This window comes from Lycorma delicatula, chromosome 8 (assembly GCF_047948215.1).
Source record: "Lycorma delicatula isolate Av1 chromosome 8, ASM4794821v1, whole genome shotgun sequence".
Classification (NCBI taxonomy): Eukaryota; Metazoa; Arthropoda; class Insecta; order Hemiptera; family Fulgoridae; genus Lycorma; species Lycorma delicatula.
In genome coordinates this window covers 91,490,948-91,513,945 of record NC_134462.1, presented here as the reverse complement: position 1 = coordinate 91,513,945, position 22,998 = coordinate 91,490,948, and the positions used below count along the sequence as shown (strand labels likewise).

At 29.3% G+C, this 22,998-nt stretch overlaps 1 protein-coding gene across 9 annotated transcripts in view; it reads left to right on the top strand.

Moving 5' to 3' along the window:
- The window catches only part of sls (sallimus), a 397,202-nt gene that overhangs the window by 239,670 nt on the left and 134,534 nt on the right, over positions 1 to 22,998 (top strand). For 6 of the 9 annotated variants that reach the window (XM_075372741.1, XM_075372740.1, XM_075372745.1 and 3 more), the window contains exons 93-94: positions 3,334 to 3,393; positions 13,686 to 17,456. In XM_075372741.1, coding sequence (XP_075228856.1) covers positions 3,334 to 3,393; positions 13,686 to 17,456 — 3,831 coding nt within the window. Of the gene's footprint in view, positions 1 to 3,333; positions 3,394 to 7,936; positions 7,963 to 13,685; positions 17,457 to 22,998 lie in introns of all 9 variants that reach the window. The other 3 variants (XM_075372748.1, XM_075372747.1, XM_075372749.1) reach the window with 2 other exon arrangements.

Below are 22,998 nucleotides of genomic sequence, written 5' to 3'. Positions count from 1 at the left end.
AAATCTGGCCAGCAAGCTATTCCTTTCCTTTTTGTTGGCAGTTTTTTAATAGCATCTTCATTCTTTCTCCTGTTATTATAATGTCCACAAAATAGAATAGCCTGTACAACACTTTTGTGAATAGTCGTGGTCATTACCCAAATGCCTGATGCGAGTAGGACATAATTCCATATACACCATGCAGTATTATTGATAGTTTGAGAGTCGTCTTATAGAACAGATATATGTTAAAACTAAAAATTATAAATTTATACCTCCTTTTTAGAGTCCATATCATTCTAAAATTTTTGAAGTGAAGTTGTATTGTTATTGTAAGCTTAAAAGATAATTAATGTTGCCTAATATAATATAAAAATGCCTACAGTTTTTGTTAATTTATTGTAGGGAAGGTAACATTATAAAATTGCATACAGTAACATTCAACTAAGAAGTTCTACTTACAATAGTAGTAAATAATAAATTAAGATATTATGGTATCACATTTAATGAGTCGTTAAACATCTTTAGTCTGAATTACACAAAAAAAGGCAGGAAAGGTTAATTGGAGTTTTCCTTAACACTAATGACTCATGACTGTTAAAATGGTTGAATCTGCAGAATTAAGAATACAGTTTATGTAGTTGTGACTTTTAATTTTGAAGTAATTAAATTCCATATTGTTTCATGACTGATCTATTGTGATCTCTTCCATGAGTATGGAATGCAATTACAGGTAATAATGTGACTTTTAATTTTGAAGTAATTAAAATCCATATTGTTTCATGACAGATCTATTGTAATCTCTTCCATGAGTATGGAATGCAATTACAGGTAATAAACTTGTCATCATAAAGAAAAAATTTGTCACAAGAGCATTGAGGAATTTATTTTAACTAAAAAATGATAACTTCTATAATATTTTTACTCCTTATAATTCAAAAGGGAGGTGTGACTATAATTGTTTTATATTGGCAATCAGTTAAACAAAAAAACTTGAAACTTGTTTTTGCATGGTTTTGATTTTTGCTTATTTAACTTACTTTAAAAAATGTTGCATGTTGAATTGTATGGTTTTCCTGTGATGTCAAAATGAAGTTAATACTGTCATTTTAACTTTATTGTAAATTTTACTGTTTGATTTTGATATTGACTTAAAAGTCAGAGATTTCACCAATATATTAAAAATAAGATTTATTTATATGTATGATCAGTATTTTATTTTATTATTTGTTTTCTTTATAAGGAGATTTCTTATATTGCTTATGTAACAAAGAATTTTGTACTAAGTTGATCAAAAATGTTTGTATTATACCATTGATAAAATTTAGATCATTACTGGTGTGTGTAGTGTTATATTGGGTGGAACCTGCCATTTTTATAGTTTTGTAACTTTAAAATTAGCCTCATTTCTATGTAACTAGTTCTAGAGATTTTTGACACTTTATTCTCTATATTTTTTTCATTAGGATGAGATTTTTTGAAATTTTTAGAAAAATTTTATACAGTATTTTAACTGCAATCCTTAAAAAAAGTATAATAAACAATTAAAAAAGTTATAATACCAAACAATTTTAATGGAAATAAATTAATTTTTTTAATATATTATATTACACTAGTCAAAAAATTTTTTTTGTGTATTGACAATTCAAAACTGTCATAAGAATTTGTGAAATTAGTTTTTAAAAAAAAAATATTTATTTGTATTCATTTAAAATAATTAAATCAACTAATTTATGTATTCAAACACAGATAGATCAAAATACATTAAAATTTTAAAATAAATTTCTAAAGTCTAAATCATTGTAAATGTATTTAAAATAACTTTTTTTTTTTTTAAATTAGTTTCTATTAATTTTTAAAATATGTTGACAAACTATTTTGCTTGTTCTATGTTTGATCAGTTTCTCTAAACAAAAACCAACAATAGTCGCCCATCATTCCAGATTACCATCTTCCTTAGTAACAATGATCCACAGTCAGAATATCCTGATCACTGACAAGAGTCCAAATTTTCGGGGGAAAAGTCTAGGTGGGTGTGTAGGAAATGAATTTTTAATGGAATCACAGTTCACATTTGCCAAGTTTATCATAGAGAGTTGATGAAGCATTTCTTGATTTGCGTACTGATAAATATACTCTCCTTGATTAGGAGGGTATAATTTAAATGATTAAATAATGCTCCATTTTTATCTAGTGCCTTTACAAAATTTTTTAAGAGTTTTATGTGAGGTGGTGGCAGTATGATTTTACCACTTTCAATTAATGATAAATGCTTTAAGTTTTTTCAGCAGCCACAATGGCCAGTTCTTTACTGACAATGAAAACAATATTTCATAAACCTACCTTGTAAACCAAGAAGTAGCGCTACAACTTTCAGATCACTGCAAACTTGCCACATATGTTCTTTGTATTTTATATTTTATTACTTCTCATATTGATGCCATAGTTTCATAAGTTTCTTTCATGTTGACTGCATGAGCTAATGGAATGGTGGGTGTTTATTAACACTATGCAATAAAACTGCTTTCATGCAGAGTCAATAAAAAGATATGCCATTCTTCAGGAATATGCTGAATTCCACGCTTTTTCATCAGGCCATAAACATCGTTATAAATGCACAATGAATTTTTCGTAGTAAAGTTTTTACTACAAAAGTTTTTACTCTTATTCTAACTGTAGTAACACTTTACCGATAAAAGATTCCACTATTGTAGCTAGACCTCAGAAGTTCAGCTTGCTGCCTTGATAACTTATAAGTTATTAAGTTATCATTAAGTTCACGTTGTTGAATTAAATGAGAAGATTTCTCATCAGATTCAGGAAGAAATTCTTCAACATCCTTCTACACCATCTGCTTCATTTTCAGATTGTTCTTCTAGTAGTATCAGATTAGATGGTGGTACAGGTACAGGTAACTCTTTCCAAGTGGTCCTTAGGTTTTTGCCAAACCAATGCAAATAACATGACACACCCAGATTTTATCTTGCATCCCTAGTGCACAATCAAAATAAAATTTATTAGCTGTTTTTATTAATTCAGAAATAGGCTTTAGGATTTAGGTGTAAGAATGGTGTATATTATTTTATTTAGTGGTTTTTATTTAGTAAAATTAGATGTTCATGATAACTGAAATTTTTTCGACCCTTCTAGATACTTTTTGACCTGCTCAAATGTGAGAATTTACTCTACTGCAGTATTAGGTAAAAAAAAATTATTCTGACTTTTTAATATTAAAATGAACATATTTACCTCAAATTGTCATAATTAATAAAAGTAAGCATTTATTAAAAAAAAAATTATAAATTGGTATTCAGTATTAACTCATATATTTTTTATCATTGTATTATATTCTAGAAATGAAAGTTCAGACAGCTACAAAGAAGAAAGTGAAGAAAACAGAGGTTAAAAAAGAAGGTAATTTTCAAATATTTAATTTGGAGTTTTAAAAAAAAAATATTAATTTTATTGTATATAAATAATATATATTGTGAGTTATTTATACAATAATTATAACATAAAAATTTATCTTTATTATGTTAATTCTCTAATAAAAACTAATCATTTTAACAGTAAAATTTATGTTACATATTTTGTTTATGAAATGATAGTAGTTCTTGTAAAAATATAATAGTATAAGTTTTCTTGTTTAAACTGTTGTATATACATATACATATACATATACATATACATATACATATATACATATATATATATATATATATATATATATATATATATATATATATATATATAATTTTTAAATAATTTCAAATATGTAAACCATGTTACTACTTTTAATTTAAAAATTATATTGTGGTCATAGTATATCCATTACTTTAACTTGCATTAATACTTTAACATTACATTAATTAAGCTTGCATTCCTATAATTTCCATTAAGCAAGACTTGTAGACCAATCTGTAAAATAATTTAACAATGCTTACTTTGTATAATAAGAATTTATGAATTAAACAATAAATTTATTTTAAGAAAGTACCTACCTGTATTTAATCTGTCAAGATGAGGGCAGTTGGTTAAGCGCTAACCTTCCCATATGGCTCAGACAAACCAATTATATTTAAAAGCAGCTCTTTGATGATCATGGATTCTGGCTTGATGATCCATGATGTAACACCTGTACATTTTATTATATGAACAAGGGATATAGCTGTCAATGGGTCTTAAATAAAGAAATTGCTTTAGATATCAAAATTTCATCCTATTAATCAATATATTTATTAAAAATAATTATTATAACAAGTATACATTACAATACAAACTTAATTTCTAAAATGTATGTATTAGTAACATGGTTTATTCTATCTCGTTTGCTTCATATTGATACATAAATAAAGTTTATTTTTAAAAATTTATTATTCACCAACATAATTGGTGTTTTTTTTTATTTTTTATTTATTTTTTTACAGTTAATGATTTTTGTTTGACTATCTTACTAGATTTTATGTTAAATTATTTTTGGTTCATTAGTAGATTTTTTTATATGAATAAAGTCATATTTTAAATATTTATCTCTTTGAAATTTAAAGATTTCTGTTTACTAGAAATGTTAAAATAAATTTCTAGAATTTGTACTAATTTATTTTTATAACAAAAACTTGATACACATTTCTGCTACTAATCAGCTGTTTCTGGGTAATGGAGGGAACATTTAATTTAATGTCACCTAATCATAGTTGTGAGGACTTTATATATAAATTATGCCTTTTTTTTATAAATTATTTTAAATTTACAAAATTTATAAGTCAACAAGATATAATACATTATTAGGATTATAACCATATAAAGGTTATTATCCTAATAATGTATATATTTTTTTATATAATAGGAAAAAAGGGTGTGTAAAAGCCATTTGACAAGCCATTTAACAAACCCTTTGTTATCTGATACATATTCCCCTCCAACAAATATACTCTTCGTAAGAAACAACAGTATTATAATCTTGAAATATTAAATAAACATCTGCAGTTAACTTCATTAATTTTAAAAATTGTATATTTACTAAGTAAAGTATATTTAGGAGAAGTATTCAGATTAGGAGCTTGACATCATCCTAGCACTGTCAAGACATTTCTTGATAATTGGAATTAGCACAAACGGGAATCAGACTAGCCATTAATGCATAAACATATCATTTATCAGGTGAATTTCAAAAATGGTTAACATCATTAATAATGATGGTGGCTGATTGCATATTTTATTTTATTATCTGTGCCTATTACAGTTACTAAACGTTTTTCAGTATTAAAGATTTACCTTAAAATAACCTTTTTATTAGATTAAAAATAAATTACATGAATAAAGCTATGAAATACAATTTTAAATCTGGAAAGAATCATCAAGATTACTTGTGTCCATTAAATGGAGAATGTTATCAGTAGGATATATTAAAAAATTTAATTTTTGCTATTTTAATAAAATAGTTTATTTTTTATTGTTTATTTTTTAAGTTTATTTTTTGTAGTTAATAAGGTAATAGATTTTTATATATATTACATTATTAATAAAAAAGAAGGTAATAAATTTCTTTTCATTAAATAAATTTCTATTTTTTTTTTTAAGTACTTATTGATTACTTTATAAGACTGAAATTAAATAAAAAAGCAACAATTGTTTGTTTAATTGTATATGTTTTTAAATAACTATAACTTTTCATTTATAAAAAGTGGTATAAACACTTTTTGTTTTTGTCTAGTTTGAGTAACAGTTGTGTTTATTACAAATAACTTGTATTGCTCATTATTTTTGTTAGTTACAACAGAGTAGTTTTTTGTGGTGCCTGGCTATCTTCTGTCATCAGCGATATATATCTTAATAAAGAAAACCAGATGAGTTACTTCTAATGTAATAAGAAATTTCATAAATAACTCACTTTTTCAATTAATCAGGTTTTAAATTCAGCGAATTTATATAAACCAAGCTAATATTTAAATTTATATAATGAACTGGAATATGCAACTTTTCAATACATCCTACTGATAACATTCTCCATTAGAGAATTATGTCATTATTCTAACCTCTACTACTACAGTATACTTCTACAAGAACTCTGCTTCTAGAATGCACAGCCATGAGCTCCTTATCAGTTGCATAGTGCTGGGTAGCCAATTAGATCTTCATTCCACATTGCTCTTTCTGTTTGCTGCAGCAAACAGTTACAAAATTTGATTTCTATTTGACTATTTTTATAAAAATTATATTATCTACATTTAATTTCAAGTGTGGAATTTTATTTGCCATGGGTTACAGGGGATAATAATCTCCATTTAGTTGTTTGTCCTTTTAAAAAAAGTCTTTGTGAAGAGATGTTAATCACTTAACAATGAGTTTGGGCTATTTGGAGTAATAAAATAATTCTCCTATTTGAACTGGTCAAGTGAAGCCTTTATGCGATAAGTGGATTGTATATAGTTATGCAGGAAAATAGTTATGTAATAAAATAATGTTAGATGGCTATTAAGGGTGTCAGTGTATCAATTATGCCTGAAAAATCTTTTTGTAATCTCAAAATGATATAGACTTTTTTTAGTTTGACAGTGCTTGCTTGAAATTTTTTTGCCTTCTTAGGTAAATGAGTGATCCACTCATGATGCAAGAACAAATTGGTAACTTACCTCATAGTTAGCACAAGTAACAAAAGTTGGTTTCATATTTTATCTACCAGCACTCAACAGAATGGACAGCAGATTGGTGTATAACAATGTTGTAGATTGCTTCTATGTGCTTTATTGCTATGATATTCAATTTATTTCAACAGTCAATCAGAAGTGAGTTTTGAAATAGTCAATATAATAAAGAGATATATAATAACACATCTTTAAACTCATATTTTATCCAAGCCATATTGTCCTTTATGTCTTCCACTGCTGAGGATGGCTGAAGAAGAAAGAAATGTGAATTAGTTTTTGTTGTATTATGTGTAAAAATAAAATTATTTTATTTATTTATTATAAATAATTTATCATTAAAAGATTAATGAATGATAATTCAAGAAGATTTTTTAGTAAGTTGCCTAATTAATGAATAGGTATAATTTTTAATTATCATATTAAATTGTATGTTTAATGTTGTTAATGAATACATAAGTTTTTATTTTTAAATACAATAATTACATTTTTTTAAATTTATTTCTAATTTCTTAAGTACTCTTTAATTCATTAATATAATAATATATTTCATAAATATTTTTGCTGGCATTTAATAAATACCAGTATTTAATTAAGTTCAGTAGAGTGTAAGTGTTTTTTAACATTCTCTAAAATACAGGACATTATTTTATTATTTTGTTTTAAAAATATATATTTATTCCAGATTTTTGAAACACTACTTTTATTTTTTTTTTTAATAATAAAATAAGTGTAAATACTGATTTTTGTTTTATTTTCTTTTATTGACTTTTTCAAGTTAAATTGTGACACCAGTGCTACATTAAAACTTTTTATATTTTCTTGCTTTAATTTTTTTAATATGCTTATTTTATTATTAACGCTTAGTAGTATGAATTCTTTCTGCTTTTATTATAACAACAATTTTCATCGTACTGCACTTTCTTTCAAATTATACCGTGCTGCGCTTTTTTTTATTATTTATTGGATTGCCTGCTGCAGAGTTTTGCTTTCTTCCTTCTTTGCTTCAAGCTTTGTAGCAGCTTTTGCTTTGGAAATATTTAATTTGGTGAGTAAATGCTTATTAATTTATTTCTATTATTGTTATTGTAATGATTAATGTTTGTCTGTTTTTGTTGAAAAAATAGTTTTATTTCCGTAGCTGTATTTTAGTGTTATATTGTAGTTTTAATTGCGTGTTGCTTCATTAAAATTATTCGTGTATTGTTTTATTCTTAAATTTAATAATGTAATATATTAGTTATTGCTTTGCAGAATTCTATGTGCTTAAATAATCTTATGTGCTTCTTTTTTCTTATGTTACCGCTATGAAGATAATTAAATGTGGAGCAATGCTATGGTATGTATTTGTTTTTGTTTTTTTTTTTCATAGATAGGCTGTACGCATATCATTGTATGCATTTTATAAAGCAAGCATATCTCACATATTTACATTCTGTTGCATCTCCCAGCTTCTGCCATTACAAACTTCTTTTGCCACTGTCAAGCATTTTTAAGTAGCTAAGCAAAAGCATTATATATTTTATTTGTCTCAGTTTTTAATGCTTTCACCTTCATATATTTTGTTCGCAGCTGTTAAGCACTTATTTAGCATAAGCATAAGCTAGCATTTTTCATTTACTCATTCGCATTTTTCTCCCAGCTTTACCATTGTAAAATTCTTCTGTCACTGTGCAATAATTTTTAGTGCATATTATAAGCTCATGTCCATACGCAGGGGCGATGGAGTAAATCTATTACCATAAAGGTTAAAATCAATTTTTTTTTTAATTTATAATAGCCAATAATTTTATAAATGTAGTTATAATTGTTAACCCATTACTAGATACTATATCACATTTATAATGAAATTGTCTAATGTGAGTTTTTGTTGATATAAATAAACACTTTTTTTTCATAAAAATAATTTTTTTACTTTAGTAAAATTATTTTGACTAATATTAAAATGTTTTTGTAACATATTAATTTTATGACTTAAATAAATGGTAAATATTTATTACGAAAACCCTGCTGTTTTAAGGACTGAGCTAAAATAGTTAAATAATTGTTTATTGATAAGCTTTTTCTTTTTAACTATACTATTTCTAGCAATTAATTACAGCTGGTGTACACTGTTAGGCCAAGAACAGACACTAAATTAAATAGTGTAACTTAAAAAAAAAATTAACTATATACAGTTAACATGGCCTAGTCATTATTCTGTTTAAAAATAAAAATTCATTAAAACATTTCATATGTCATCACACTTTTCATTCACAACATTAACGTACTAGATTATTTTGTACATCCATAGAACAACACTGTTTTATCATTCATTAAACACTTTCACAGAAACTCTCGCAGAGACAACTACTATTGAAAAAGAGGACAAAAAAGAAATAAAGAAAAAGACTGAGGAGGAATTAACAATAACTGAAATGACTGAAGATGAAAAGCAGCAAGTAACTGCTGAAACTTATGAAGAAGCAATTATAACACAGCCCACTGAAGAAGCTAAAAAGGAGGAGATTAATGAAGAAGAAGAGATTATAATAGTTGATAAGAAGTCGGGCAAAATAGTGAAACAGAAAAAGAAACAACTTGAACTTAAAAAATCAGTAGAACAGGAAGAGATTGTTGAGGAACAGGATCGTACAAAGGTAAAAACTTTCAAAAAGTCTTTAAAGCCTAAACTACCTAATTTTGGTGAGGAGGTTATTGAAGAAGAAATTGTGCATTCATTTGATGTGGAAAATGCAAAACCACAAAAACAGCTGCCTATTCAAACCCCATTTCAAGTTAGTGAAACTGTACCAGAAGCTAAATCTACAATGATTGGTGATACTACTATGTCAAGTGAACATGTAAAGTTGTCTTTTGTGCCACATTTAGTTGCAGAAAAATCATTTACTTTAGGCGAAGAAAAAGAAGAAGTTAGACCTCAACAAAAACAATTAGAGAAAGTTAAAGCTTCTCCTAAAATAGATACTGTTGAGCCATTTTCTGTTACTGAACCTCAAGTAGAATCAATTACAGGTGATTTTACTGGAGTGTTAAAGACTGTAACTCAAGAAGCCACTTGTAGTATTCTCCATAAAGAGGGTTTAGTAATTTCAGAAACTCATGCTGACCAGTCTGTTATAGAAAGGCAAAGTGAATTTCAAGAAACAGATCAGGCTTCAATGTCTGTTTTACTGCATGAAGCAACTGCAGTCACAGAAATTCAGTCATCAGTGAAAGAAGGAACATACCAGCCTAAAAAGCTGCCCTTACAACTACATGCAGATAAAGGTCTTATTCTTCAGGAAGGTTTAGAAGTTACTGAAGTGAATCAAGGCATGGTAGAAGAAAAATTCAAAGATATACCAAAAGCTACATCAGTAAAACCAAAAGTTAGTGTTTCAAAATTACAGCCATTAGAAGTGAGTGAGGTTATTAGTGAAACTAAACCAGAAAAATATTTTCCTGAACTGATTGTTCCTACAGAGGTTGCTACAAAATCCGTTGTTGCTCAGAATAAAGCAGCTACAGTAGAAGAAATGCAGCTTCCAGAAAAGGAATCTGATTATTTACCTGGACGGCTACCAGGAAGTCAGCATGCACAAATTGGACTAATTCCTGAAGATTCATTTGTTGTATCTGAAACACAGATCCATGAAAAGGAAGAAGAATTTATTACATCAAAGAAACCTTCAACATCCTCTGCTTCTGAGAAAATATCTGTTATGGAAAGTGTACAAGTTAGTATCACTGAAGGTGAACAGAAAGAAACAGTATTTTATTCTGCTCCTATTTCTGTAAAAACTGCTGAAGTACAATTTAGTGAGAAGGAGTCGGTCATAGCAACTGTAACAAACATTGCTGAAACTGAAAGTGTTCTGTCAGAAAGACAGCAACCTGAGGTCAAATCTGCTGACTCATCTTTAACATGTTTAGAAGTTTCAGATGTGACAGAGACATCTGTTCAAGAATCTGCTGGTATTTTAACACCAGATAAAAAACCAACAAAATTTTGTGCAGAGAGTGTATTACAACCACAAGAACCTTTAACTATAACTGAGATAAAACCAGAAGATATGCCTTCTGTATTTATCGATAAAATGAAATTTGTTACTGATGAAGCATCAACATCTTTTGTTACATCTGAAGCAAAAGAAGTATCAGAAATGCTAATTCAAGATAGAGAAATTCTTTTCACCGAAACAGTACCAGATTCTTTTACTATAAAACCAGATATAACACCCCAGAAAAGTGTCACTGTATTTGAAACACAACTGGTTGAAAAAGAAGGAATACAGGAGATGTTTTCTTCACCAGATGAGCACAAAGTTAAAATAAAACCAACACATTCACTTCAGTCTGTTATAATTGAAGAGACATTTCCAAAAGGTTTTACTGCTGATCTGAAAAAGGAAAAAATAGAGGAAAAAGTTGTAGAAATAAAACATATACCATTAAAAGAAACGGTTGTTGTAGAAACAATTCCTGATGAAAGTGTAAAATCTGAAAAAGATAAGGAAAAACCAATTAGTAAATCAGCTGATGTTACTGTTCTAGAGGAAAAAAGTGTTACTGTAACTGAAGTACTTACTCAAGACAAAGAAAGTGAACAGATTGAAGAGTTTCCAACTCAGCAGAATGCTACATATTCTGTACTACCCCAACAAATTGCACTGCAAACAGAAGTTGAACTTCAAACTGCAACAAAACCTTTTGAAAGAGAAGTACTAAAATTTGAAAAAGCTACTAAAGGACAAACAACAATGAAAAGTTTAACAGTCACAGAGACGGTTACTGAAGAAAGTGAAGAAGTATCACCAAGATTTGTTAAACCTGAATCGAAACTGGCTAGTATTGGATTGGATGTTGAATTAGTTGGTGCTACTGTTCAGCAGACATTAAGTAGTGAAAAGGAACTTGAACTGCTTCCTGATAAAAAACCCTCAGAAGTAGTAGCTGAAAGAACAATAAGCGGACAGAAAATAGCTTTGACAAGTGAAGTATTAATTAATGTTACTGCAGGAGATATTCCTAAAGATATGCCTGTAACCGGTAAAGCGAAAGTGGAAAGTAGTCCTCATGAAGAATTAATTATAACCGAAGTAAATGTTCCTGAATTAGAATCATCTTTAACTGAAAGTAAAAAGCCTGATGAAAAAATTGCAACTGTAAATGTAGACTCAATGGAATCTGTAACAATTACAGAAATTAAAGTTGGGGTTAAAGAAGGTGAATTCATTAGTGAGGATGTACCAGAGCAGAGAAAAGCAGTGGTTGATATTAAAGGAAATGAAGTTGCACAGAAGGAAGAAGTTGTTGTAAGTCATGGCATTAAAGATCTAAAATGTGAATCACCTACAAAAGCATTAGCACAAGTAGAGCATACTCCAATACAATGTGCAACATCTATGCAACAGTTAGTTGGAGAATCAGAATCAGAATATATTTTACCAGTTAAACCAGATGAAAAATCTGCTGCTGTTTCTATTGATGAACAAAATTTTGTTAATATAACTGAAGTTAATCCTGCTGACATGACAAAACCATTCTTTGCTGATGAAAAACCAAGTGGAGTTACTGCTACTCCATACATTTCAGGACAAGGTGTAGCTATTGTATCTGAAGTATCTGTTGATCTAACTACTGGTAATGTACCAGAAATGAAAGCAACAGCTTCGACTGCTTCTGTGTTACAAACAACTGTTCAGGGATTGGTTGTCAAAGAATTAATGGTAACTGAAAAAGAAGATTTATTTGTGGAGAATTTACCAGATAAAAAATTAGCACAAAAGACATTTACTGAATTGCAAAATCTACCTTCTGTTTCTTTAGTTACAGTAGAGGATAAAGAAGGAGATTTAGTAATTCCAGATAAACCAAAAGAGGTTGCAGCTGAAGCTAGTATTTTAAGTCAAGAAATTGCTGAAAAAAGTGAAATCATTACAGGAAGTACTGTATCAGAATTTAAATCAGAAGCACCTCAGACGGCATTGGCTAAACCAGATCAGTTAACTCATGTGAGTCTTACTAATATAGAAACTGCTGTTATTGAAAAAGAAGGGGAAATGATAAAAGATATAGTGCCTGAATTTAAGGCAGCAGAAATTACTTTTGAGAAAACTGAAATAATTTCTGTTTCTGAAACAGTGCCTCATGATCAGTTTGATAAATTTGTTGAAGAGACTAAACCAGAAGAAAAATTTGCTACACCTTCAATTTCAGGAAGAAAAGTAGCCCAAAAAACTGAAGTTACTGCAGAAAATTACACAAGTGCTGTTAATTTTGAGAAACCTACACCTGCAACAGCAATACCTCAACAATTGCCATATGAAAGTGTAATAACATCTGAAGTTATGATTAGAGAATCTGAATCTAGATTAGACAGAAAATCAGCTCCAGATTTTCACACTGCTGATCTTACGTTTCAAGAAGGTCATAGTGGTGTGACTGTATCAGAATTAAATTTAGCAGACAAAGAAGACACATTGAAAATATCATTTGCTCCTCAGGAAAAAATTGCTTTTACTGGTATTTCTGGTCAAAAAGTTGTAGAAAAATTTGAAGTAGTTTCAGAAATTGGAATTGGTTCTGTTCCAAAATTAGAAATAGAAACTGTAACTGCAAACCTAACTCACTCCCCTCAAGAAGGAATTACACTTACAGAGACCTCAGTTCAAGAAAAAGAAGACATATTTTCTGGTGACATTCTACCTACGTCTGCAATTGCTGAAATGGGCTTTGTTGAGAAACAAGGTGTCACAATAACTGAAATAACAACTGAGGATAAAGAAGATAAGTATGTTCCGTCAGTTTTACCTGAAGGAAAGAGTGCATCAGCGTCCTTTACCTCACAAGAACTACCAGAAACAGCTGAAGTATTTACAGGTGAGACAATCAAAGAAATGGAAACCAATTTACCAAGAACTGTACAAGCTGAAACTTTACAATCTACACTTCACAGTTTTGAGACACATGTTACAACAGCAGTAGAACAAGAATCCTCATTAGAGACATTTAAAACACCAGCTGGCAAAAAAGCTGATTTTTCTTATGAAATTATTAACAAAGGTATTACTGTTTCAGAAATCACAACACAAGATAAAGAGGAGGTTTTTGAAGAAAAGCAACCATCAGAATCATTTGCAAAACCAGAAGTACTTCCAACAGAAGTTGCACATGCTTCCGAAATTACTGTTGAATTAAGTCTGGGAAAGTTTGACAGAATATCACCAGAAAAAGCTAAAGCTTCTATTGATCAGGTACCATATCAGAGTATTATATCATCTGAAATAGCTCCTGTTGAAACTGGTAGTGATTATAGATCAGTTGCAAAGCCAGAAATGAGAAGAGCAGAGTTTTCAGTTGAAGAAGGTAAAGGAGTTTCAGTTATTGAAGTTATTCCAGGAGATACAGAAACTGATTTCCAATCTTTAGAACTTCCAAAAGAAAAATGTGCCTTAGCTTCTATAACTGGACATGAAATAGCTGAAAGTAGTGTAGTTATTACAGATGTAAGTTTGAAAGAAGTTGAAGAGACACCTATGCTGAAAGTTACAGCAAATGTTACGCAGCTTCCCTATCAGAATGTTATAACATCTGAGGTTATAGTTCGGGACAAAGAAAATTACTTTCCAGAAAAACCAGAGTTAAAGAAACAAAGTGCAAAATTGTCATTTGAAGAAGGTCACAGTATCAAAGTAACAGAAGTTTTCAGTGAAGGAAAAGAAGAAACTCTTGCAGAAATGTTAAGACCAGAAAAACAATCAGCACATTTACTGGTAACAACTCAGGAAGTAGCACAGAAAACTGAAGTATTTACAGATATAAATGTTGGTGAAATAAAAAAGTTTACATCAACTGAAGTTAAAGCAACAGGTTCACAGATGCCATTTGAGAGTATAATTTCAACAGAATTAGGTATTGCTGAATGTGAAGGTGAGTTTACTTCTAAAAAATTGGATACTGTTAAAGCAAAACATGTCTTAGATGAAGTTAAATCATTAATAATAACTAAAACAGAACCTGAAGATAAAGAAAAATTGCTCAGTATCCCAGAAAAACCTAAAGAAGCAAGAGCACTACCTTCAGTTACAGGGAAAGAAATTGCTGAGCAGTCTATTCATGTACTGGGAGATAATATTAGTGACTTCAAACCAGAAAAACCTATGTCAGCAAAAGCTACACCATCAGCCCTTACATTTGAAGGAATAATTAATTCTGAATCTGTTGTGCAAGAAAGTGAGTCAATTTTAGAAAGAGATAAAAAACCTGATAAGAAAATAGCTCAAGTAGATTTCAATGTCGAGGAGGGAGTAACTATTTCAGAAATAACTGTTGGTGATAAAGAAATGCCATATGTTCCTGAGGAGTTGCCAAGAAAAAGAAAAGCACTTCCTAATTTAATTGAAGGACATGAAGTTGCTAGTCAACTTCAAGTTACCCCAACTACAGCTGTTAGTGATATTTCAAAAGAAATAACTGAAAAAATAACAGCAGAATCAGTGTGTGAAACTCTTCATGGTGTTGTTATTACTGAAAATTTAACAGAAGAAAATGAAGGAGAATTTATTGGAAAATTCAAACCTAAAACAGAAAAAATAAATATAGCTATTGAAGAAGGAAAAAAGGTCCAAGTTGTTGATGAAGTAGTTGTGGATCAGAAGGAGGGTAAATTGGAACAAATTCAGATTCCTGAGAACAAAATGGCTCAGCCTTCAATTACAGGCCAGGAAGTAGCTAATGTGCTGGAAACTTTTACAGAAATGTGTTTAGGAGATATTCAAGTTAAACAGACAAGTAAATCAGTTATTGCTACTCGAACATCTGTACCATTTGAAACAGTGACCTGTACAGAAGCTATGATTCAAGAAAGTGAAGGTAAACTTGAAACTTACAAGAAAACAGAAGTTAAAACAGCATCAGTTTCTGTGGAAGAAGGTAAAGGAGTTACAATTACAGAAATCACTGCTGATGACAAGGAAGCCCCTCTTTTTACAGAGAAGAGTAAACCATGTGTAGCACATCCAGAAGTTTTAAGTAAAGAAGTTGCATCAAAAACTGAAGTTTTGACTGAAGTGAGCCTTGCAGATTTACCTGTTGATATGCCAACAAAAATTAAAGCTCAGTCAACACATATACCTTTTGACAGTTTACAGCAGACTGAATTGTTAATTAGAGAAAAAGAAATTACATTTTCAAGTCCATTAATTCCTCTAGGAACAGAAGCAGATATTGGTTTTGAAGAGGAAAAAGGTGTAAGTATAACTGAAGTTATTTCTGAGGTGAAGGAAAGTGAGTTAGCACTGTCTGAGTTACCTTCTGGACAGGTAGCTCACCCAGATATTCATGGACATGAAGTTGCACAGACTTATGAAGTTGCACAGTTAGAATCAACTACTAAAGAAGCGCTTTCTAAGATTCCTGAAGTTGTTAATGCATCAGTAACTCAATCTGAATTTCACAGTATTGTTCAAACTCAAACTACTATTCAAGAAAATGAATCAGAATTTGTAAAGACCATTGTTAAAAATAAAAAAGCAGAACTAAAATTTGAAGAAGGCCAGAGTTTAAGTATTTCAGAAGTGACTCTTGAAGATAAAGAAGGAATCTTAACGCTCCCTAAGGAACCACAGATGAAAACTGCTGATGCACAGGTTTTGAGTCAGCAGTCAATACAGCAGAGTGACGTACAGATCAGTGTGGATGTTAGTGATCTAAAAACTGATGTACCAGAAAAAATTCAGATTCAGCCAAAACATGACACTCAGCAAGGTTTAATAATTTCTGAAGGAATAGTACAAGAACAAGAAAGTATATTTGAAGGAAAATTTAAACCGGTTAGAAGTACAGCATTGGTAGAAATTGAAGAAAACAAAAGCGTTAGTGTTTCAGAAGTTATCTTTGAAGAGAAAGAAGATGAATTAATTCCAAAGAAGCCTACCAATTTTAAAGCTAAGCAAGAAGTAGATGTACAAGAAGTTGTAGAACAGAGTGAAGTGATTGTTCAATCATCAGTCAAAAAGCTTGATTCAAGAAAAGAATCACAAGCTCATGCTACACCACAACAAATTCCATTTGAAGGTGTAATACAAACACAAGTTGAAACTACGGAAAAAGAAAGTCAGTTGCTTGAACCTAAAAAGGTTAAAAGTGTTAAACCTAATGTTATTGAAGATATAATTGAAGGAATAACAGTAGATGAAAAGATTCCAATAGATCAGGGAGAAACTTTTGACACACCATCATTACCAAAATCAGTAACAGCTGAATCTGATATAGTAAGTCAGGAAGCATTTTCACAGTTAGAAACAGTAACTTCCTCAACCACTGAAGATTTTGTACAAGTTACACAGCCATCTCAACAGCAAGCACAGCCCCATCAACTAACATTTGATAGTTATGAAATTTCGGAAATTACTCCTCAAGAAAACGAACAGAAACTTGATACTACCTGGAAGCCTGAAAAGAAAAATGTTGAAACAAAGTTTGAAGAAATAAAAAGTTTGACAGTATCTGAAGTGATTTTACAAGATACTGAAGGTGAAGATGTGAAAGTTGATAAACCTCAAGAAGAGAAAGTAACATTTGGAATTATCAAAAAAGAAGTCGCATTAAAAAGTGAAGTCATTCCTGAAACATCATTAGGTGACTTCACTGTAAAATCACCAGAATCAACAGTAGCAAAAGTAACACCAGAACAGCTTCATAGTCTAATCATAACATCACCAGAACTGGGAGAAACAGAATCAGTTCTATCATCCACTGTCATTCCTGACACAAAAAATGTTTCAGTTTCAATTGAAGAGCATGATAACAAAGTGATGGTATCTGAAATTCAACTACAAGAAAAAGAAAGTAAGTACTTATACGGTTTGTATTTCTATTATTTTATTTCTCTCTGTGTAAATTTATTTTTTGTGTTATTGTTAGCATGGATTAAACATCATGAATCACATGAATATGTGGTTTTTTATATTAGGACTAGAAATGTTATTGTAAGAAATTAATCCTGTACATTATTTATTTATTAAATTGCAGCTGTTTTGAGGTAAGAATCATTCAAAGGATGAAAATGGTGAACTGATATCAAAGTATTTTTGAGAGAATATTTTTTGGTGTGTTTTGCATGAGTCAGTATTTTGTAAGATCTAGCTAGTTAACCACTAATCAATAATATTTAATTTTATCTTCTTTTAAAATTTAATGTAATCCTAAGTGTACATTTTGTTACCAAGTATTTTCATTTAAATAAAACCATAAAATGATTCTTTTTAATATATGAAATTAATTATATCTAGTTTCCAATTTTAGAGAATTAATAAAAAATAGGCATTTTACAGTTTGTGCCTTTAATTACCACTCAGGTTTGAATGACAAAAAGTTAATGAAAAGAAAATGTTGCGATGTAGACAAAATTTTCTGTGAGCCAAATCAAACAATTTTTAAAACTCATCTACTAGAGTGGGGTGACATATAAAAGAACTTAAAAGCAAATTTAAATATATAATTATATTATAGAGTTCAACTTTAACTCTAGAGTTCAACTTTAAATATTGCTATATTTCTCACATAAAACTAATTAAAAGACAATTTATTTATTCTGTCTGTAGTAACTGCAAGCATATGCCAGATTACAATTATACTAACTCCTTTCTTTTTAATGATAATAAGTTTTATAATGTTTGAAAAACCTGGGATTCAAACTCAGAATCCTCCATATAAAAGACACCTTAACAAAATTAAATTTCAACAAATAAATATATGCAACAAATATGGGTGTACTGTATTGATTTACATTTTATTTTATAGAAGCTGATTATGACAATAATACTAGTAATTTATAGGAAATAATCATGAAAATGCTCACGATTTGGTAATTTAATATAGCTGGATTGATTCCACCAAAAGAAAAAAAATTGTTGTAAATTAAATTATTAAATTCAAGTTCTGAATATTGATTTTACAACCTTTTAAATGGTTTTGAACTTTTATGAATAAGATGTCAAACTTTTTATATGATACTGAATAAAAACCAAATCAAAAGAAAAAAGGTAACATTTTAAAACCTGTAAAAAACAGTAGTTATTATTTACAAAGCCCGCATAATCATTTCTAGATTAGTGAATAATACCACTGTCAGAATTCATATAGTTTTTAACTGTCTTTTCTTTCACAACAAAAGTTAATTAATTACTTTGTTAATAGCGGAGTGGACATAATTTAAGAGGCTGTAATTTGGAAATTTGTCATAGTTGGAGGTTTTTTAAATTTAACAACCTGTTTCTTGTTATTGATTGTATTATAATAGCAAACTATTGTGACAACAAAGTTAATAATATTCTCTATTTAATCCAACATATAAAAATTACCTTCTAGATTTAGAAACAAAATGGAGAGAGAAATGAGTAAATTTAGTTGGAACTCCTTTTATAATACAATTTTTTTGTTCTAGCCATTATTTATTTTATATTTTGATAATTTTTTTTAAGTTAGTAAAAAAAATAATATTTATTTCAATGGCTTTAAATAATTTATATAATTATTTTATATGATTCAAGATTAAGATATTAATACAGTTGTATTTAGATTTCAAAATGTTTGCAGTAACACATAAAAGTTGATAAATTAAAGTTTTTTGTTTTTTTTTTTGTATTTTGTTTTACAAATAGATTGAAGCAAATCAGTTGTGTAATGTGTTTTAATAAAATGCCAATCCTTCTTCTCCAAGTATAAAATAATATTATTTGTGAATGTCGATCTCCATGGCAAACTAATAGCATCTTTTAATTGGAGGTTCTAGGTTTGAGTCCCATTCACACGCTACAAAAAAGTTATTTATCATCAGTTGCCAGCTATTACAGAGTACCAGTCAGAATAAACAGAATACAGAGCAGTTAATTGATGTTGGGCTTTCTCTCCTTCAAGTCAATTATAGATATTTAACACATCTATTCATTGTTCCAATGGAACAGATGTAGATATCTAATTGATTAAAAAAGTTGTGAGTAGGCTTATACCATAATTGACTCATTACAGTACACTGTTTGTCATATTAAGAAAAAAGGATAAATATATAGTAAAGAATTAAGTATAAATATATTCAGGTTTTAACTAAAACTTTGGTAACAAAAATGACACGGTCATAATTATTATGTTATTCTTGTGCTTATTAGTTTTTAGTTGACTTTAGTTATGATGTACTACAAAATTTGTCTGTCCCTTTGTTACGTATTTCCTTCTATGTTCTGCCATCATATTTTTGTTAAATTAAAGACAAGTTCAGGTTTATAAATGTGTTCGATGGTAAAGTATGTCCTAGAAAGACTACAGTTTCCAGTGCCAATCTCCATTCACTATTGCTGGAGCTGTACTTCTTAATAAAAAGAGAAGCATTTGTTGGCAAAAAATTGTGTAAGTTTTCTTTTACAGATATAGTTTCATTTTACATACGCATGTTCAGCAGATACAGTTTTAGATAGGGATGTTCAGCAACATTTGGAACATCTAAAAATAATATTTCTTTACACCTCATCAGAAAAACTAATTTACAAAAAAATAAATAGTGTACAGTAATATTACAGCTAATTAACGTTATAACAAAAAGAATATAATAATTATGAATTTTTTCACATGTACATTTTAATACAACAGAACATTTTAAGATGTAAATTATAAAATTATAACGATACATCTTAAAATATTCTTAAAATTTTACAAAAATCTAAAAAATAAATGTTTAATTATATTTTTTAAAAGTAAAATATAAATAAAATTAATTTGTGCACAAATTAGTACTAATGTATACACAAATTACTTTTTATGAGTTTATTACCAAAGATTATATCAGTTATGAATAAAATATTGATTTTTACATTAAATTAGGACAAACATCTTTCACGTTCTAGGCTATTTTGTATTTTAAATTACAGTAAATAATGTTATCGTATTTTGAATTCCTTTAATAAGTTATAAAAAATTTGAAATTTCAAAGTTATAACACATTTTGTGAGTTGTAATCTGAGGAATATTTCCTTTAATTATGTTAATGTAATAAAACGAAACCTACATTGTGTATATGTATGTATGTATATCTATGTACTTGTAAATTTATATATATATATGTATTAAAAAAAAATGGTAGCTTTAATCATCTGAAAAATTACTGAACTGTAAAGAAGCGCCACCTACTTTCACATAAAAGGGCACAAGTGAATTCACATTCCTGGAATAAAATGTAAAATAAATGTTTAACTTCACATACACACACACACACACTCACACAGATGTATCACGAAGTTCTCCTGAAACTCATAACCTATTCTACTCGCGAAAATAATGGAAATAGTTAGTATATATCCTAAAATGCTTCGTTTGCGAGTTACAGCTAGTGAAAGATTTCGCTCGGATTTTAGCTACCCCGGTGAAATGAGGTCGTACTGAGATTTTTAGGACGTTGATTAAGAGGCAGAATTAGTGATTTATTTTGGTTTTTGACCTGAAAAATTGAATAAAATAGTTCGCAGAACCGTATCTGCAGTAGATTTTGCGGAATCTGGGGTGAAAATCCATAAATTGGGGTAAAAAACCCGTCTTTTTCGTTTAACGTACAATAACTTAAATGAGTAATAAAACTTTTAAACAAAACTTGTACAGAATTTAATTCTGAACAAAATTATGTAAGATGAAGTTGAATAAAACAGAATTTCAATTTTAAACAGTGCTAGACCAAAGTGCCATTTTACGTTCCAGTTTACAATATATATTAAAAAATGAGCCTGCTACTTTCAACACATTTCTTGGCACGCTTATGTATTGTATTGCTTTTCCTGCGCATTTTAATTCTTCAGGGGTGTCCTTAAGTTGCTCAGCCGCATCCAATGCGGACAATTAATTCCTCTCGAGAATGTATTTTTGTTTTGTAACAATATTTTTCATCCATCCACAGAGCAAAAGTCTAAAGGTGGTAGATCAGGCGATCTTGATGGCTAGGAATGTGAATACGAAGGGAGCAATCAGCTGATTGTGAAGAAGGCCACGCCATCCATCGGCGCTAAATCGGTGTTAAAAATTGTCGTCCACCGTTTCAGGAGGATATACTTCTGCTCATGTACGCTCATTGCGTAAGTTTTTGACGCCATTTTAAGTGGAATTTGCCTCATCAGTAAACAAAACATACTTGCGGAAATGTCGATTTGTATTGCACCAGTTTCAGAACTCCAAACGAAGCGGACCGTCTCCTGGGTGTAATTGTTGAACTGGATGTTTATGATAAGAATAAAACTTGTTTTGTTTAAGTTTCCTCCAAACCATCGAATGCGAGGCTCCAATCCGCTTAGAAAGACGTCGTGTAATGACGCCTGGACTGCGCTGAACTACATCGATAATAATTTCATTAATAATAGCGACCTGTTGGACAGATAGTTCATAGCTGGTACGAATTCTAGGTAGTGAACCGAAGATTACGAAAAGTCGCGCTAATTGTTTTGGGATCAGAATACTTCAATTCGGAAAACGTATTTCATATTCTATTACAGCAACTGTAGCATTACCAATACACGTTCCCAAAATGAATACCACATCAGCGTATTCCTGTGTTGTAAATAAGTATGATACTCTTCAATGGCAAATCGATCACGTTCAAACTAAAATTCACAGAAAATTATTATTTCATGTCAGTAATAAAAAAAATTATTAAGTAATTTTTTATTTTACAATTGTTACGGAATTTACAGTTGTGTTTTTTATTTTTTAACCGTAAATTTTGTTTTTACACGGGTTTTTGTTTACATAAGTACTTTTTTGACAAACGTAATTTACTGTTTCTAAATAAAATTAGAATTTTTCTTAACTTTTATTTGTTTTATTCACCTTATCTTACATCTTTTTGTTCAGAAGTATATTCTCTACAAGTTTTGTTTAAAAATTTTTATATGTTTATTACCCAAATAAGTTATTCGTCAAACATAAAAAACTGGGTTTTTATCCCAATTTATTTGTTTTCACCCCAGATTCCTCAAAACCTACTGCAAATACGGTTCTGGCAACTATTTTATTCGATTTTCAGGCCAAAAATCAAAATAAATCACTGATTCTACCCTTTAATTAACGTCCTAAAAGTTTTACTACGACCTTATTTCATCGAGATAGCTGAAATCCGAGCGAAATCTTTCACTAATCGTAACTCGCAAACGAAGCATTTTAGGATACATGTTTATACTAACTTTTTACATTATTTTCACGAGTAGAAAAGGTTATGAAAGTCCCAAGAGAGCTTCGTGGTACACCTACATGTGTGTGTGTGTGTTTATAGACAACTAGTTTAAGGAATACAATTTCTTTTCTTTGAAAAAATCTATTGTTCATCGTTGAAGTTTAAGAAATTTATTATTTTATTTAA